This window comes from Dasypus novemcinctus, chromosome 20 (genome assembly GCF_030445035.2).
Source record: "Dasypus novemcinctus isolate mDasNov1 chromosome 20, mDasNov1.1.hap2, whole genome shotgun sequence".
NCBI classification, from domain to species: domain Eukaryota; kingdom Metazoa; phylum Chordata; class Mammalia; order Cingulata; family Dasypodidae; genus Dasypus; species Dasypus novemcinctus.
In genome coordinates this window covers 46,628,371-46,647,128 of record NC_080692.1, presented here as the reverse complement: position 1 = coordinate 46,647,128, position 18,758 = coordinate 46,628,371, and the positions used below count along the sequence as shown (strand labels likewise).

Genomic DNA, 18,758 nt, shown 5'->3' with positions numbered 1-18,758 from the left:
TGAAAAATGAAGTCAGACTGTTTCTGATAAGAAAGTAAGACTGATATGGCTGAGTAGTTTCTCTTTGAAGAGTAGACTTCCCAGTTAGGTGATTGGTTGACATTTTCTATGCTTTGAATAAGGTAAAGCTCTACTGTCAAGGTTCTGATGAACTTATAATTAAAGCAAGTGATAAGATAAAGTAATTTAATCAAAAGTGTTATTTTGGTTTTTCCAAATCCAGCTTAAGATTTTTGGAACCAACTTTTTAAAGAAAACAACAAATAATGCTAACTAAAATGTATAAACAGAGATCAAAACTATCTTGTTAAAAAACACTCACAAACTGTTAAATCCCATGAGGGTATTTGCAGAACTGGGCAAAACTTGAGCTTTGTTCTTACTGGCAACAATGGAAGCCAAAGACTGTGGACAGATGTCTTCAGTGTGCTACAAAAAAAACCCCAAAAAAACAAAACAAAACAAACAACAACAACAACAAAACTACCAACCTAGAATTCTGTAGCACCTACATTTTTTATTAAAAAATAAGAGTGAAATAAAAAATGTTCTAGCAAACAAAAACCGACTTTGCCCCCAGCAGCTCATGTTATATTTGTAAAGAATAAAACAATAATCATCATAATAACATGTGGGTTTAAAAAGAGTTAAATAGCAATGCTTGACAATGACAACCCAGAGGATCGTCAACTGATGACTGGGTAAACAAAATGTGGTCTATCATACTATGGAATATCAGGCAATAAAAAGGAATGAAGGACCGATAGCTGCTTCAATGTGAATGGACCTTGAAAACTTTGTGCTAAGTGAAAGAAGCCAGTCACAAAAACCCACGTATTGTATGATTCCATTTATGTGAATAGAGACAGAAAGTAGATCTGTGGTTGCCTAGGATTGGGGGGCTCTGGGGAGATGGGGAGTGACTGCTAATGGGCATGTGATTTCTTTTTTGGATTGATGAGAATGTTCTAAAATTGACGGTGGTGATAGTTACAAAATCTCTGAATATACTAAAAGGCATCGAATTGCATACCTTAAAAAAGTGCTGTGTGTGAGATGTGAATTAGAGCTCAATAAAGCTGTTATTTTGTGTTCTAAGGATCTTTATAAGGCTAGCCAGTTGTGTCAAGGGCAAGTGACATCTGAGACATGAAAGCGCAGTTTATTAATACAATTCTAATAGCAGAGAGAAGTGGCACGCCTCACAGAGCCACGTGGAGACCATGTCAAGAGCAGGGGCTCAACCGAGTAGGCGGGGGCCAAAAGTTAGAGTGGACCTGGGAACTGTGCCCTAGAACACTGCATGGGTGGGGCTGGAGCGGTTGGTGCAGCAAGGGTGGGGATTGGGGACTTTGTGTTTGACTTAGCTGCAGCACTGACCGGGTAGGACAGGGGAGGAGAGGGAGAAGCTGTTTTTCTTGTATAAGCAGGTGTCAGGGCTGGTCATGAGGGACTTAAGAGGATCTGAGACGCTGAGGCGACGGGACAGGCTGAAGCCCCTGTGTTATTTTAATCCACCCTGTGACGCCTCCGCATCAGGGCTTGTAGGATTGAATAATGTTGGCTCTTTGTGTTGTGGAGGTGTTAAAGGTGAAGGGTATTGCTTGGTTTAGCCAGTGTATACCCATTTTAGAGTCTTAAGATTAGTATTAGAGTCTGGAATTGTGGTCGAAGCCGGTTGTTTAAGGACAGCCGAGTGAAATGCCCCGATGTGGGCACAGGGAGCCAACTTTCCAGTGCCCTGGAAGGTTGTCAACAGTTTGTATTTCTGGAGCCATTTTGGTTAAGACTCAGTTCCTTGACATTCATGCACCGTGAGGTCCAATGAATGGCATAGCGTCCCCCTTCCTTTGCCAAGAGATGGTCTAGAGCTAGGCGGTTGGTCTAGAGCTGTCCATGGCCATATGAGCCAAGGAGTCACACCGTGACTGCAAAAGGCTAAGGGGCTCGTGCGTGTTGTATATTCTGGATGGTTGTTAAGTGAACTTTTTAAGTTGAGTGTGTCGTGGTGAGGCTGCTCATCCAGTGCCAGTGGCGTCTCTGAGCGCTCCACTGAGGGTGGGGTGAACACCAAGCACGTGCGTCACCAGTGGCTGGGTGGTTCCCAGGCAGAGACTGTCGTGGGTGTGGTTTGGGCTACTATGGTTGGGTTTCTTAAGTGTCCTCCTCTGCCTCTGAGAGAGACAGGCTGAAATGCACAAGCAAGGGATTTGTTTTGGGTCACAGTAGATTGCAAAGGTAGTGTTGGAAAGGGGTTGGGGTTGGTTTGTAAAAAACCACCTTGGGGGGGTTGGTATTCAGGCCAAGAAGTGTTTATGCCTGGATGTATTCCGTACAGTTGTGGTTTGTGAGTTAAGATATTAAGCCTCCCCTATGGGTCCATTAGGGCTTTCCAGAGAACACTGTGAAAGGTGCAGTGGTGTTTGAGGATGTGGTGGTGGAGCCCATTTATTGCTTGTTGGGTGGTAGAGCATGGGGTGGGCAGTGTGGTGACAGGTCCAGCGATGGCAGATCCTAGAACCACAGTCGTGCCTTACTGCCTCTGTGTGTACCTTAGTGGTGGTGGTGGATGTGGGGGAGTAGGGGACTTGGGGGCACGAGGGTGGGCGGGGCGGAGCTCGTCCTGGCCCCTCGGTGCTGGCCGCCGTGCTTGTTGCAGAGGCAGCTGTGAGGTTCAGGGTGTTTGCATGCCGGCTGGAGGGAGACTTACAGGACAGTTCATGGGACGAGCAAGTCCTCCGCGTTGTGAGCTGTTGGTGCCCTGTGTGGTGTGGTTTTGTATATGTTGTTCGGCCTCCCAGTGCTCGTGTGCACCTCGGGGTGTTGCACTTGTGGGGCTTACACTTAGCGTTTGGTAGGCTGGTCTTGCTGCCGGGGGCTTCCTGGTGGCAGACGGCTATCTCGGGGAAGGGGAATCAGCGGGGAGGCGGGGGCTGTCATACTGGCAGAGGAGGTCAAGGGTAGGAACTGGGCTGGCGCAGCACAAGGAGGGCCTGGAAAGGGACAGTCCTAGGGGAGTCACGTCGTCTTGATGGTGGCCCATGACGAGGGGTGTTGTCCTTCCCAGCAGTGAACTCTGGGGCTGGGGTGATGCTGCCTGTGGTGGCCAGTCCGCTCAGAGGGGGCCTTCCCACTTGGCCGTCCACCAGGAAGAGGGGAGGGCCACGGTGTCCTGGCGAGGTGTATTTGCCAGGGGTGTTTGCAGTCAACCCTGCCGTTGCTGGACTCACAGATCTTTGTTAGGGTGCTAGAACGATCGAGTGCAGTCATCCGACCTCTGAGCTGCTTTTCAGTGGGTAACTGGGGGCCATTCCCTCCTGAGAGGGGCTAATTCTCTGCACATTTATACACTGCACTCACGGTGGCCTGACGACTTAAGGAAGAACAATCCAGGATTGCTCCTGCCCCGGAGAGGTCCATGAAAGCCTAGGCGTTATGACAGTGGAGTTGGGGGCAGGTGCGCCGCTAGTCTGTGGCCACTGGAGCTGGGTAGCTGTGGTCTGCCGGTTGTGGTGTTTACGCACTGATGCCATTGTATCCACTTTTTAAAAGGCTCCTCTTGATGGTAGTTTAGCCACGCCTGGCGGCATGCTGGCTGAGTAAGGTGTGAAAGCTTGCCAGCGTGTCTGCTTGGTCCAATCTGGGGGACAGCGTTGGCTGCGGGCCGTGCCGCCGCGTTTAAGACCAGTGGCTTGGCCAGCAACCAGATAAGCCACGGCAGCCGCGGCCGGGCTGAGCAGCTGTGTCCCACCGGCTCTGGTGTGATGCACCTGGCAGTTTCAGATTGCAGCATCACCACCAAGGGGGAAAGAGCAGGACTTAAATTCCTCTCTAGCTCCCAGGCTAGCCCCAGATGTGCTGAGAATGACCATGGAGTGGGCACCATTTGGGCATGGGTGGCAAATTCAAGTTTTGCTTTCACCTGGTGTTGTCATTTCCAGGTATGTCAAACATTGACCACTGTATTAGCCAAAGGGGTGCTGATGCAAAATACCAGAAATTGGTTGGTTTTTATGAAGGATATTTGGGGAGGAGCTTACAGATACCAGGCCATAACACGTAAGTTACTTCCCTCACCAGTCTATTTTCACGTGTTGGAACAAGATGTCTGCCGATGTCTGCCAGGGTTTGGGCTTCCTGGGTTCCTCCCTTCCAGGGTCCCTTCTCTCTGGGTTCAAGGTTCCTTCCTTTCCAGGGCTTGCTTCTTTCTCGCCTCAGGGTTCCTCTCTTCCTAGGACTGGCTTCTCTTTCCTCTGTGAGCTTACTTCCCTGGGCTGCAGCTTAAAGCTTCAGCCTCAAACTCCCAACTTCAAAACTCCAACATCAAAACCCCTCCACTCTGGGAAGCGGACTTGGCCCAGTGGTTAGGGCGTCCGCCTACCACATGGGAGGTCCGTGGTTTAAACCCCGGGCCTCCTTGACCCGTGTGGAGCTGGCCCATGTGCAGTGCTGATGCGCACAAGGAGTGCCCCCCACGTAGGGGAGCCCCACGCGCAGGGAGCGCGCCCCGTAAGGAGAGCCACCCAGCGCGAAAGAAAGTGCAGCCTGCCCAGGAATGGCACTGCACACGTGGAGAGCCGACACAACAAGATGACGCAACAAAAAGAGACACAGATTCCTGTGCCTCTGATAAGGATAGAAGCAGTCACAGTGCCTCTGATAAGGATAGAAGCAGTCACAGAAGAACACACAGCGAATGGACAGAGAGCAGACAACTGGGCGGGGGTGGGGAGGGGGAAGGGGAGAGAAATAAATTAAAAAAGACAAACAAAAACCTTCCACTCTGTCCTTTGTCATGCCTTTTATCTGTGAGTCCCCACTCACCAAGGGGTGGGAATGCAATGCCTTAATGATGTGACCCAATCAAAGCCCCAATCATAAGTCATACCCAGGTACAGACCAGGTCGCAAACAATCCAATATCTGTTTTTGGAATTCATAAGCACACCAAACTGCTATAACCAGGCAGGGTTTGTTTGCTCCTTGTACTGTAACCTAAACTGTATCACTGCCCCGGCCTGAGGCTTTAATTTCTTCCTCCTGTAAAGCATCAGGGAACTAGAGCGTTGTATCCATCCTTTACATCCTATATATAATGGTAAGGTTTCCGGGGCTGGAACTTCCCCGTGGGGTAGGGATGTCCAATTTTGAGCCCCTTCGGTGAACCTGCTGGGGATTGCATTTCACTCTTGACCCCATTGGGTGGCCACTGTCTGTATTGTAGCAAGACAATCGAGTGATAGAGAGGGGAGACGTGGTATTTATTGCTCTGATGAGGAGATAGTCATCTTGGACTGGAAAGAAAGAAAAGTTCCTGCGGTTCAGTGTCAGGGGATCTCCTTAGGGTGCGAGAAGAACTCCGGGTCTCTCTCGCCTAAATACTCAAAGAAATGATATGCCCCTTGTACCATCACAATTATTCTAAGCAACGACGGTCTCACCAGCTGTTGCCAACAGGCCACTGCCTTGGCAGTGGTGAGTGCCGTGGACTGTCTGCCCTTGCCCATGCCATCGACACCCAGGTGATTAGGGGAAGGGGCTGCTGGTCTTTAGGTAGCTGCAGGCGTTTCTGCTCCCCTTCAGGGGCTCCTTAACCTCCTCACGGGTCTTTTTCACGGGTTATCCCTGAGGTTTCAGGCACATCAGAGAGAAACTGAGGCTGGAAAGCTGCAGGCTCCTTAAGTAAGTTACATACTTTGGGGTCTTGAGGAAATTGCCTCATTGCAGTATTAAAGACTCCATATCTCATCTGCCTGCGTCTCTTCATCTTTTTGCACAAAAATTCTGTGTTACAGTTTCAGGGTCCTCCTTGTCTCCGGTGATCTTAAGCCACTGCATCTTTCCTGCACACACCCACGAGATTCCTGCCCATAGGCCTTGTTCCCCCCTTCAGAGGTGGCCGCCTCTCACTCTAGGGTGTCCCGGGCCCCCTTCGAGGAGTCTGGATCCCACCCAGATGGGGGGGCCTGTGCATGTTGCTGTGCAGTCGCCCTCGGTCAAGCCCAGGCACACTGTGCGGGCGTCACCCCTTCCTCAGCCATCGGCTGCCCTGCTCTGGGGTCTTGGACGTGTGCTTTGGCTGAGCTGGCCCTTACCCCGGGAGTTTACATTTTGTGCTGTGCGTTGCCATGGATGGGAGCCATGATCACCAATAGGGTTGGGAAACGGAGAGCAGCAGCAGTAAGGGGTGCAGCAAAGGGGAGGGGGTGTGCTATGATGGTTCCCAGAGAGCATGCCCTGTCACCGGTGAAAGCTTGGAGGGGAATGGGTCTAAGAGGAAAGTTGAACTTGGGCTCCTGAGCCTCGGTGTCATCCTCAGACACTGTGCAGTGCGTGGCGGGTTTCCCAGCCCTCCCATCAGATGAGAAGCGTTACCCGCCACCCATCCAGGTGCCATGTCACCTGGGGGGAGGTGGGAAGTGACTCACCTTCCTGCGCTGCTAGCTGGCAGTGAACTCCTACCTACCAGCTGGGGTTCTTTCGGAGGAAATAGCCAACAGCCTGGGCTTGGGGGCTCCTGGGGGGCCATAGCGCTTAAGCGTTCCCCTTGCCAGCCAAAGGTTCTGCTGGGCCAGGTTCTGGGCTTCCAGGGAGTTCTCGGAATGAGGCCTGCAAAACCCGCAGTTTCGGGTGGGAGGTCATGGCGACTCAAAATAGGCAACAAAATAGTGCCCAGATTGTCCACACACAAGGCGCCCTCCCAAATAAGTTCATCCAGTTGAGGAAGCTGGTATGTTACCAGGAGCAAGCGCGACGCTCGCCTGGAGTCCCCTGTTGCCACGGCCAGGCTACCCTGCCACCTACCCCCTTGTGTTAGAGGGATCTGTATGTGGGTGCGGCAAGGAGAGTGGCATCAGTGACGGATGTAAGAAGAGTTTATACAGGTCCTAGGACAGAGAGGAGTGGCACGCTGTAGCAGTTGGACATGGTTATTCCAAAAATAGATAGTGAGCTATGTTTATAATCTGGTCTGTCCCTGGGCATGATTAGGGCTTTGATTGGGCCACATTATTTGGCCCAATGACATGGGAAGAGACGGAGCCGTTCACCTCCTAGTCTACAGCTGACCTTGTGGAGAAAACAGGAGCTGAGCCCAGAGGAACCCAGGAAACCTGAACCCTGCCAGATGTCAGCAGCCATCTTGCTCCAACACGTGAAAATAGACTTTGTTGAGGGAAGTAACCTATGCTTTATGGCCTGGTATCCGTAAGCTCCTGCCTCAAATAAATACCCTTTATAAAAACCAACCGATTTCTGGTATTTTGCATCAGCTCCCCTTTGGCTGAATAACACACCTTCCTCACAGGGCCACATGGTGCACACCTACGTAGCGTGGGGCCCTACCAAGCAGGCAGGGGGCCCACGGTAACAGTGGACCTGGTAGCTTCATGTGGGTAGAGCTGTAGCAGTTGGTCAAGCAAGAGCAGGGATTGGGAGTTTGTATCTGACTTTAGCCCAAACCTAGGTGGGGCTGGGGGAGTGGAGGGAGTAGCTGTTTATCTTGTTTAAGCAGATTGTCAGGGATTGTGGAGGTTTGACATGGTTATAAATTCCAGGGATGGGTCTTGGATTGTGTTTGTGATCTGATCTGTACCTGGGCATGATTGAGTTATGATTAGGGCTTTGATTGGGCCATGTCATTAGGGCACTGAGTTCCCCATCCCTTGGTGGGTGGGGACTGTACACATAAAAGGCATGGCAAAGGACAAAGTAGGGGGTTTCTGATGTTGGAGTTTGATGTGAAGCCTTAAGCTGGAACCCCGGGGAAAGAGACAGAGCCGTTCACCTGATAGTCTACAGCTGACCTTGGGGAGAGAGGCAAAGCCTAGAGAGCCTCATAGTCTACAGCTGACCTTGTGGAGAAAACAGAGGAACTGAGCCCAGAGGAGCCCAGGAAGCCTGAACCCTCGCAGACGTCGGCTGCCATCTTGGTCCAACATGTGAAAACAGACTTTGGTGAGGGAAGTAACCTATACTTTATGGCCTGGTAGCTGTAAGCTCCTACCCCGAATAGATGCCCTTTATAAAAACAAACCAATTTCTGGTATTTTGCATCAGCAGCCCCTTTGGCTGACTAACACAGTGGTGTTCACTGGGGCCTCACAACAGGTCTGAGATGCTGAGGCGTCATTATAGTGCAAGTCCCTGTGACAGTTTGAAGTTCTTCTATGAATCCCAGAAAGAGAAAGATTGTGCTTCTGAACTAATGCATTCCAGTGGGTCTGAGGCCCTTGTGCTTGGGCTACAGGAGTGACACTGTGCCTCAGGTAGACTCTCCGCCCTCTTAATGGAGCTGATATAAACAGGAAAAGGAAGCTGCCGTGTAGGATCCTGCTGTGCGAGAGAAAGGACTTCACGCCCGGCCACAGCTGAGCTCAAGGAGAGAAGCCCCACGACATTCCTAGAGCAGAGGCCCAGGGAAGATGAGCCGTAGCCTGATAGCTCACGGCTGAACTGGGAAGAAAGTGGAGCCGTCAGGACCCGCAGAAGAGGCCCGGAAAGAGGCAGGCCCTGTGCCTCGTGCCCACAGCTGAGCTCTGGAGATGGTGACCTTGGCGGGGAAGGCAGAGGTCGGCGGCCATCTTGGCCACATGGCAGGACGCCAGGATCAACAGTAGCTGACTTTGGTGAGAAAGCATCTCAGAGCATGCCTTGGTTTGGGCATTTCACAGCCTTGAAATGGTAAGCTTTTATCCCACATTAATCCCCTTTATAAAAGCCAACACATTTCCGGTACTTGGCATTGGCATCGGCATCATCCCTTTGGCAAACTATGACAGTCACTATGTTATTTGAATCCACTACAGATAAATGACAACAATAGGGGAGGGATAAACCCAGTTAAAGTATTCTAAAGTCTTTGTGCTGTTTGGTAGGAGGATAAAGATATTGATTAACTTTAGACTTTGATATATTAGGCATATGTTGACTTTCTAGGGCATCCACTAAAATAATAGTGACAGAGTGTATATCTTCCGAACTAGTAGAGGGGAAATAGTAGAATGACAAAAAATAATCATTCAAAGATATGTTGAGAAGGAACAGAAAAAGAATGCAGGACAAATAACCCAAAATAAGATAGTGCATTTAAACCCAAATCAATAAATACATGGAATTTTAATGAACTAATTATAATTACTCTAGTTAGAAAGGTTGTCAGATTGGATAAAAAAATAAAACCCAACAATAGCCTTTTTGCAAACACCCATCTGAAGACTAGAGATACAAAAAATTTGAAAGTAAAATGATGGGAAAGGTTATAGCATGCAAATACTAGTATCAAATATAAGTTGGCATAACTATATCATTGTTAGACAAAATATACTTTAAGGCAAAGAGAACTGTGGATAAAAAGGGTCATTTTATAATGATAAAGATTTGATTACCAGGAAAATATAGTCTTAAATTTGTATCTATGTAATTAAAAAGGCTTGAAACATACAACACAGAAATTGGAAGAACTACCAGAAGAAATGGACAAGCCCTTGGTCATAGTGGAATATTACCTCTTTCAGTGATTGAGAGCAAGCATAAAAATTATCAGTATGGGGAAGCGGATGTGGCTCAAGCAGTTAGGCTCCTATCTACCATATAGGAGGTCCACGGTTAGATACACAGGGCTTCCTGGTGAAGGCAAGCTGGCCCACGTGGTTAGGTGACCCATGTGGAGTGCCACCCCATGCAGGAGTGCCAGCCAATGCGGAAAGCTGACACAGCAAGATAATGCAACAAAAAGAAACACAGAGGAGAGACAATAAGAAACTTAGCAGGCCAGGGAGCTGAGCTGGTGCAAGAGAATGATCACCTCTCTCCCACTCCAGAAGGTCCCAGGATCGGTTCCCAGAGCTGCCTAATGAGAAGACAAGCAGCCACAGAAGACACATAGCAAATGGACACAGAGAGCAGACAATGGGGGGAGGGGGGAGAAATAAATAAGTCTTAAAATATATATATACACACACACACACACACACACACACGGATTTAGGAGATTGGAACAACATTATGAATAAATATGACAAATTATACATATTTAGGACACAACACCCAACAGCTAGAGGATACTTTCTATATAAGCACACACAGAAAATTTTCCAAAATTGACAATAAAAACTATTCTTAAAGTTCAAAGAATAAACAATACAGAGCGGATATTATGACCTCAATGAAATTAAGCTAAAACTCAAAGATAAAAATCAATCTTAAACAGGAAGGCAGACTATGTTTTGAAATTTAAGAAACATACTAAAGTGGGTCAAAAAGAAACAATGGAAATTAGAAAATATTTTGAACTCAGTGATAAGGAAAAATATGAAAAATTGTGGAATGCCTCTAAAGCAATACTTAGAGGGTAATATGTAGCCCTAGATACTTATATCAGAAGAGGAAATGAAAGTTAATGAGCTAAGCATCCTCCTCAAAAAGTAAGGAAAAAAAAAACCACTAAAACTAAAGGCAAGGAAGAAGACAATAAGCACAAATAAATTAGTAATAAATAGAGAGGAACAATTACCTTATATTCTTTAAGTCTTTTCCTCAAACATCACCTGTTCCATGAGGCCCACCCTAACAACTCAATTTAAAATTGTAATTTATCCCTTCTCCAATCCACCCTCAGAATTCTGAAGCCCTCTTTCTTTCCTCTGTAGCACTTATCTCCCTCTAGAATGTTTTATAATTTACTTTTTCATTTTGTTTGTTTTCTGTCTTTTTATTTTCCTATTAGGATGTAAGTTCATAAGGGTAAGGATTTTTATCTGTTTTGTTTACCTATATATTCCAAATGCCTAGCACATGTTAAACTCTCAATATTTGTTAAAACGATTGATTAACAAGCCAATGATTTTTTTTCTCTGAAGATATCAGTAAGAGAAAAAGGGATTAAATAATAGTAGGAAAGAAACAGGAGATCTGGCTTTAATAAGGACATTTGAACAACTTTATGCCAATAAATTAGAAAACTTAGATGAATTGGGCAAATTTCCAGGAAAAAATAACTTGCATGAAGAAGTAGAAAACCTGAAAGTCCAGTAACCATTTAAGAAATTGAATCTGGTGAAAAATCTCCCCAGAAAAAAAATTCTAGGCCCACAAGGCTTTGCCAGCTAGTTCTTTATTAAAAGGCAAATAAATAATTTCATTTTTATACAAAATCTTCCAGAGTATGATAAACAGGGAATATACTTTAATTCATTTTGAGTATTTAACCTAACCTGAGGAGAGTAAAAGAAAGGGAAACTAAAGACTATTCAGGAACATAAAAGTAAAATTCCTAAACAAAATGTTAGCAAGCTAAACAAATGTTAGCAAGTTCAATATGTAAAATGATAGTAAATAATGACCCAACAAGAGTTGTTTTACTCTAAGAAATTAAATGAATGCAATTAGAATGAATTAGATACTCTGTTAATGTAATTTACCATATTAACAGATTAATATCTGTTACTCTGTACACTCTGGTAAAGGTGTCTACATTAAAAAATATCCTACATTAAAGCAAAATTACTGAAATTAAGAAGTAGTCTCGAACAATGATTGTGATACTATAAATTGGAATAACTATTTTGGAAAGTCTATTTAATTAAATTTGAAGATACATATACCTACCAGTTTTACTCCTAGGTGAGCCCTGTAGAGAAACTTACAGAAGAGCACCAGGATATATATATTGAAAGGTTTCTAGCAGCATTATTAATATCAGATATAATAAGTAAAGTTAGAAACAATCCATTATCTGAAGAATGGATAAACTAATTGGTTACAATTCTGCGGTGAAAATATACGGCTATAGCTGTATCTGTGGGCATGGACAAATGTTACAACCCAAAATGTTTTATCTAGAGAATGTAAATCATTATTATACGTAAAGCATAATTACTTTCATGTAGAATTCAAAAATAAGAAAGCAAACTGTGGCAGTTTGAGATATTATTTTATGAGTCCCAAAAAAAGAAAGATTATACTTGTAGACTACTCCTCTGGGTGTGATACCCTTTGTACTAAATTCAGCGGAGGGGCCTTTGATTAGATTACCTGTTCAGGTTAGGGCTTTTGATGGGCCTATGTCAGGGGGCGTGGCTCAGGTTGGGTCCCCGTCCCCCTGCTGGGTCTCATATAAACACGTTCACACAGACCAACACTTGGCAAGAGAGAGTGTGGTCGTTTTTGATCCTGCCCAGCGACAGAAAGGTTCCCTGAGAGTTTGCAGCCGACCTTGGGATGAGAGCAGAACAGCTGAGACTGGTAGAGAAGGTCTGGGAAGAAATGAGCCCTATGCCAGGAGAGAGACCGCAGGAGCGGGAGGCCTCAGGAGCCTGGGCCCACGGAACTCGGGAGGAAGAGGGAGCCTGGAGGGAAAGGAGAGGCCAGGAGGAGATTGCCCACCATCTTGAAAATAACTATGCAAGAGTAACTCAACCTTGAATGAATTATTTAACACTAATAAATGTATGGACACAGGAAATACATTTTTTCTGAAGTTAAATTTTCATGTATTTTTTTGTTACGTAAGTATGATAGGATTAAGAAAAGTCAAAGATATTATATTAGGATAAGATTCTGTGAGGGATGTGGAATGGAAATATGAAATCAAAGAGAAAGTTTAATATTTTTTATTGAAGAAGCATTTGTTCATATATATATATTCATTGAATGATGTTGACTAGCAAATTGCTATGGTATGTAGACTCCAATGGATATAGTTAAAAGAATGATAGCGTTAAAGAATGATCTAAGAGTTTTGTTTTACACATCATATACTGGAAAGTATAGTACAGTGGGGAGGAAGGTTCAACAAAGACATCTGAAAAAAGCGGGAACTGTGAGGGAAGCAGCAAAATTAGACAGTGGTAACCTAAAGGCCTAATGGAGAAAGTGTTTCAGAAGGAGGAAGAAATCAACTTTGTCAAATAACGGTGAAAGATGAGTAAAATGAGGGTTGGTGTTGGAAACACGGAGGTCTTAATGATCTTGACGACAGAGGTTTCAATGGAGCAGCAGAAATGAAAGACTAGAGTGGGCCGTGGAAGAGATGGGGTGGTAGAAGCGCTGGGCCAGTCCTTTTAGGTGGTCTGATATGAAAGGTCACAACTGGAGGGGAAAATGGAGAAGGCTGTGAAATCTAAGGAGCTTTGCTTTGTGTTTGTTATTTGGTATGCTGATGGAAACGATCCAGTGAAGAAGGAGAAATTGCTGAATGAGGAGAGGTGTTAACTGCAGGAGGAAAGTCTTAAATAGGCCAGAGGGGTAGGATTTAGAGTAAAGGGGCCTGTTGAGCCTTAAATAGCAGAAGGTACTTGAAGGTGCATACAGTTCTTCCATTGTGATGGGAATGAAGACAGATAAAAATGTAGATAGGTTCAAAGATTTGCTGTCTAAAGGAGATTATTCTCTTCTGCAAACTTCTGTTTTTTTCAGTGAAATAATAGTAAGGTCAACAGCTCAGAGTAGAGAATGAAATGGAAGTAAGAATACTAGGCAGTGCTTAGAGCCTTTTTAAAACTTGTGCTCATAAATTTGAGCCCGTGTGTTCTTCTCTGACAAAGCCCAGTTGCCGGGGTTACCAACCCAGAGCAGGTGTAAAGTTGAGTGTAAGTAGAATTTAGGGTTTTGCCAGCTGAGCTTCTCAGGGGATGGGGACAATAAGAGACGTGGGGATGTGTACGATAGTGATTATGGTGATGAACTCTGAAATGCAAGCTGGGTGAAGAAGAGGTGAAAGCGTGAGGGGGGTCAATGAACATAAAAACAGTGGTAGGGCCCATGGTTTGGAGATAGTAATGGGGCCAAAGAATTCTATGATCAAGTGGCCTGGCATAGGGGACCTAACAGGATAAAAGGTAGTCTTCCAAAAATCTACATCCTAAGGATAACTCCTGTTGATTCCTCTTAAGATTTAGAGGGTGCTCTTTCTTTTGTTTCTATACCCTTTTCTAGTAGAGACAGTGGAGGCAAGTGGTCATCTCCTAGGTGGCTCTTAAACCTGTGTCTGTAACCCTGACTTCTTTGCTGACCCTCAGTCCAGAGCCTGCAAGGGCTGCCTGCATGTTCCACCAGCACTTTATATGACCTATATGTAAACTCCTTTCCACAACTCATCTTTCAGACTCTTCTCTGACTCCTTCCTTTTCTTGCCTCCACTTTTAATCATTATGAAATACGTTAAGTCAGTTGGTAAGTATTTCCTGGGTCCGTTCTCTCGGCATGTCCACTGCCGTACTTTGATTTAAGCCCCCATCAGTGCTGGCCTCGGCCTTTGTCAGTGACCCCCAACATGGCCCCTTCTTCATCATCGCCTTTTCCAATACCAGGGTTACTTTCTCAAAGTCAGGTTCTTAACGGCCCTGCCCAAAAACCTTTGGGGCTTTTCCAGTTCCCTGAGAATCACGGCCCAGCTCTTCAGCATAGGCTCCAGCCTTTTTTCCAGCCTCATTTCCTTTGCCCCCTCTTTTGTAGGCGTCCTCTGGGCCCCCTGAGCTTGCTGAACTCTCCAGCCCCTGCCAGCCCTTCCTCTCCTGCCTGCGTTTCCCTCTTCTGGGGATATCTTCCCCTCATATCTGTATGTTAGAATCTTTCAAAGCACAAACTTCAATAAGTTTTTCTTGATCTCTGCTGTCACAAATAATTTCTCCTTCCTCCAAACTTGCAACATAACTCTATGTCTGCCAGTCATAGAGATGCTTTTTACTTTATAGAAATGTACAGTTTTCAAATTGCTTTTATGAATATTTCCATTTGTCCTTGTAACAACTAGGCAAGATTTTATTTAACACCTTTTGAAAGATGTAGAAGCTGGGATTGAGGGTATAAGTATGCACCTGTCACAGTTACCCTCCCTTGAGTAATGCATATGCTTGTTTGTCTTCTTTATTCCAAACTCCATCCTTCAGTGAACTGAGTCAGGGCTGTGCACATAATAGGCGTCTTACGTGATGAATGAATGTGTGAAAGATGAGTTTCATGAAAGCAAACGTGTTTTCCAAAATTGCTATTTGAGATGTTTTGCAAGTAATTTGGATTCATGTTAAGTGGATTTTTTGTGTGTGTGTTTTTTTTTTTAATGTTGTGGCTTTTGTTAAGTCTGATGGTAAGAAAAAGAAAATCACCAAAGCTGAGCGATTGAAGCAGCTGCAAGAAGAGGAGGAGAAACGACTGAAAGAGGAAGGTACAAAAATACATAGTGATACTACTGTCATACATAAGTAATGCTAACGATAGGTCAGTATTTCTATAATCCAGCCAATATTTTTTAAAACTTCTTTAGTTTTTCTAATCTAATCTGTTTTATAATACATACTTACTATTTAAAGGGTCCCAGAAAGATTGAAATTAGTGCACACCAATCACTTACAGGTATATCTTGAAGTAGAGATGCCAGATAAATACAGTATACCCAGTTAAATTTGAATTTCAGAGAAACAATGGATAACTTGGGATCATTGGTATTATACAATATTTGGGACATACTTATACTAAAACAAAAGTCCACTGTTCATCTGAAATCCAAATTTAATTGAGTGTCCTGTATTTTTACTTGCTAAATATTTATTGATGAAAATAGAGGCAACTAAGCTGATTATGAATGAAAATTCTGAAATGCAAATTCACTAAATATGGAAGATACACACTAGTAAGAAATATACATAGTGCCCAAGTTCTTTTGGTTTTGCAATGTATATTTGTCAGATTAACAGAGATCTTTTACTTGTTAGAAAATGACAATTAAAAATTAGTAAAAGTGTTGGTTAATCGAAACACCAAAAAAGTGATTTAAGAAATATGAACATTCCAAGTGGTTGTAGCTTGTAGCATTAAGAATCTCTGTGGATGAGATGCAGGTATTTAAGTCTGTCTGTCTTGCATTTTCATGTATACACATAAATCTTTTAGGTGAATCATAAGAATATCAAGATCTATATATTGGGGAATGTTTTATTATATTGGGTCAAGCTTATATTCTTTGATATATTTCATATTTTTTTTAGTAGTGTGAGCATGAGATTAAGGTAATTGCTACTAATAATGTAGATGTCACAAGACTATGACATTTTCCTGAAGACTTTAACTCCCCTTAATTATCCACAATAAATCTGTCATTTATTATTTGTTAAAATTGTTACGGAATTATTGACTCTTAACAGGTATTTGGAGAAGAGAACTATTGTCTGCTTTCTTTTTCTTTTCTTTTCTTTTTTTTTTTTGTTCCAGAAAGTGTGAGAGTTAATGTTTTTTTTTTAAATTTCAGCATTTTCCTCATTTCTACCACATAGTAAATGTTATGACTTCTATAATATATACCATTCCCACCACATCTTGAAAAAAATTTGGAATAATTTAAAGGCTTAAAATTCCAGTTGTTTAAACCCTGACAATTTTTGCTTGTTTGTTTTGGTTCTTTAGAGGAAGCCCGCTTGAAGCACGAGAAGGAGGAACTGGAAAGGCTTGAACTAAAACGTGTAGAAAAAGAAAAATGGCAAAAACTCGAAGCAAAAGTAAACATTAGTCATTTTTTAATGGAGGCTTAAACTCTATGGCTATTAGTGGCCATTAAATGTCATTCTCAGACCTATGTGGACAGTTTAACTCAATTAATTCTACCATAGAGTAAGTGTTGTTGCTTACATCACCCCCATTTCATGGTTGTGGAAACTGAGGCACAATTAAGCAGTCAGTAAGCGGCAGAACCAGGACACGGCCCTGCGCCATCTTGCGTCAAAGGCCACGCTTTTAACCATTAAACTATTTTCCCATCCTTTCTTATAGACTATTTAATAGGAACCGGAAAGAAAAATTCATTGAAATTCTACTCCTTTATTAGTTTTCCTTCTCTTTATCACCAGAATCTTCTGGCTCAGTGTTTCTCCAACATTTTGGTCTCCGGAGCAAACTCCATTAAACCATTAAAAATCCCAGAGGTCCCCAAGGCGCTTTTGTTTCCGTGATTTGCATCCATCCATATTTACTACATTAGAAAGTAAGATGGAAATTTTGAAAACATTTATTAGTTATTACACATTAAACATTGATAAGAACAAACATTAATTAACATAAACAAATATGTTCACATAACATACTTTTTAGAGAAATCACTGTTTTCAAAAAATTAGGGCAAGGAGTGGCTTTGTTTATATTTTTAAAATCTCTGTACTGTCTGGCTGAACATAAGACAGCTGGATTCTCATATCTGCTTGAGATTCCATCTGTTGCCTTGTGCTGTTTCTGTTGAAGTATATGAAGAAAATCTGGCCTCACATGGGGATGTAGCTGGAAAAAAGAGGAATATTTTAATTGCCTTTCAGATCATTGCTGAAATTCTTTTGATACTATACTAAAACTCAACCAGTGGTAGTGTCTTAATGTAGAATCTGAAACCATGTCATGAACTTGTCGTACTCTGGTGAATTAAAATCCATTATGCTGCCTTCCAGCCTGAGGAGATCTTGTATCCATGCACTACTTTGTAATGGCATTGGCTGTTTAGAAAAATTTGGTTTACTGAATTCTTTCTTTCCAAATTTTGACACGTTTCATTATTCAGAAAATCAAATCCATTAATATCATCTCTAGTCAAATCAGAAAAGTTTTTAAGTATAAGGAAACAAGTTTTCTAAAATTCTAATTTTTGCATGAAAGCTTGAATTTTTTCATTAGCAATGAATGTTTTGAATTGTTTCCTTGAAGAGACAGACTCAATTCATTCACTGTAGAGAGATGGTCTGCCAGAATATTTAAGTTTGCATGAATAACTATCTTTGGTCCATCATTCTTTCAAGTAAAAATCTGTTGCATATAAAAAGTGGCGAATTCAGCTCACAACTCAAATAATTGCCTGGGTTTTTTCTCAAGACAATGCTGTCCTCTGATATGCAGCAGAAGAGCTTTATGCATTCTTCCCATTTTATCACACAGATATTAAAAGGTTATGAGCATGAGGGTTGAGATGGAGTAAAATTAATAATTTTCACTTTGACAAGTGTGTGGCCATGAGGAATTTCACTGCTAGTTCAGTTTCTGCTTTAGCAATGTCAGGGCAAACATGTGCTCTGTGGAAAGGGCAACTAATGCCAAGTATTTTTATGAAAATAGGTTTGTTCTCACAGGTCCCCAAAGAGTCTTGATGACCCACCAGAAGTCTGCAGTTCATACTTTGCAAACCACTGTTATGGATGAATCCTTTTTTTAAAATAATTAATTAATTAATTTCTCTCCCCTTCTGCCCCTCCCCCCCATTTGTCTGCTCTGTGTCCATTCGCTGTGTGTTCTTCTGTGACTGCTTCTATCCTTAATCAGCGGCACGGGAATCTAGTTTCTTTTTGTTGCGTCAGCTCTCCATGTGTGTGGTGCCATTCCTGGGCAGGCTGCACTTTCTTTCATGCCGGGTGGCTCTCCTTATGGGGTGCACTCCTCGCACGTGGGGCTCCCCTGCGCGGCAGGGCACTCCTTGGGCGCATCAGCACTGCGCATGGGCCAGCTCCACACGGGTCAAGGAAGCCCGGGGTTTGAACCGCAGATCTCCCATGTCATAGGCGGATGCTTTATCCTTTGGGCCAAGTCCGCTTCCCTGGATGAATCCTTTTGAAAATATCAGTAGCATTCAAAATCGTTTTAGTATTCTTTTTTTTTTTTTTTTTTGAGGTACTGGGGCCAGGGCTTGAACCCTGGACCTCACTTGTGGGAAGCCGGCACTCAACCACCAAGCCTCCTTGGCCTCCCAAGCTTGTTTCATCATCTGTGTTGCTTGTTGTTTGTTTCTGTTTTTTT

At 43.7% G+C, this 18,758-nt stretch overlaps 1 protein-coding gene across 3 annotated transcripts in view; it reads left to right on the top strand.

Moving 5' to 3' along the window:
- The window catches only part of DNAI7 (dynein axonemal intermediate chain 7), a 77,611-nt gene that overhangs the window by 9,962 nt on the left and 48,891 nt on the right, over window positions 1–18,758 (top strand). For 2 of the 3 annotated variants that reach the window (XM_004479932.5, XM_004479931.5), the window contains 2 exons: window positions 15,078–15,162; window positions 16,398–16,489. The exons of the other annotated variant lie outside the window; for it this stretch is intronic. In XM_004479932.5, coding sequence (XP_004479989.1) covers window positions 15,078–15,162; window positions 16,398–16,489 — 177 coding nt within the window. The remainder of the gene's footprint in view (window positions 1–15,077; window positions 15,163–16,397; window positions 16,490–18,758) is intronic. 3 annotated transcript variants of the gene reach the window in all.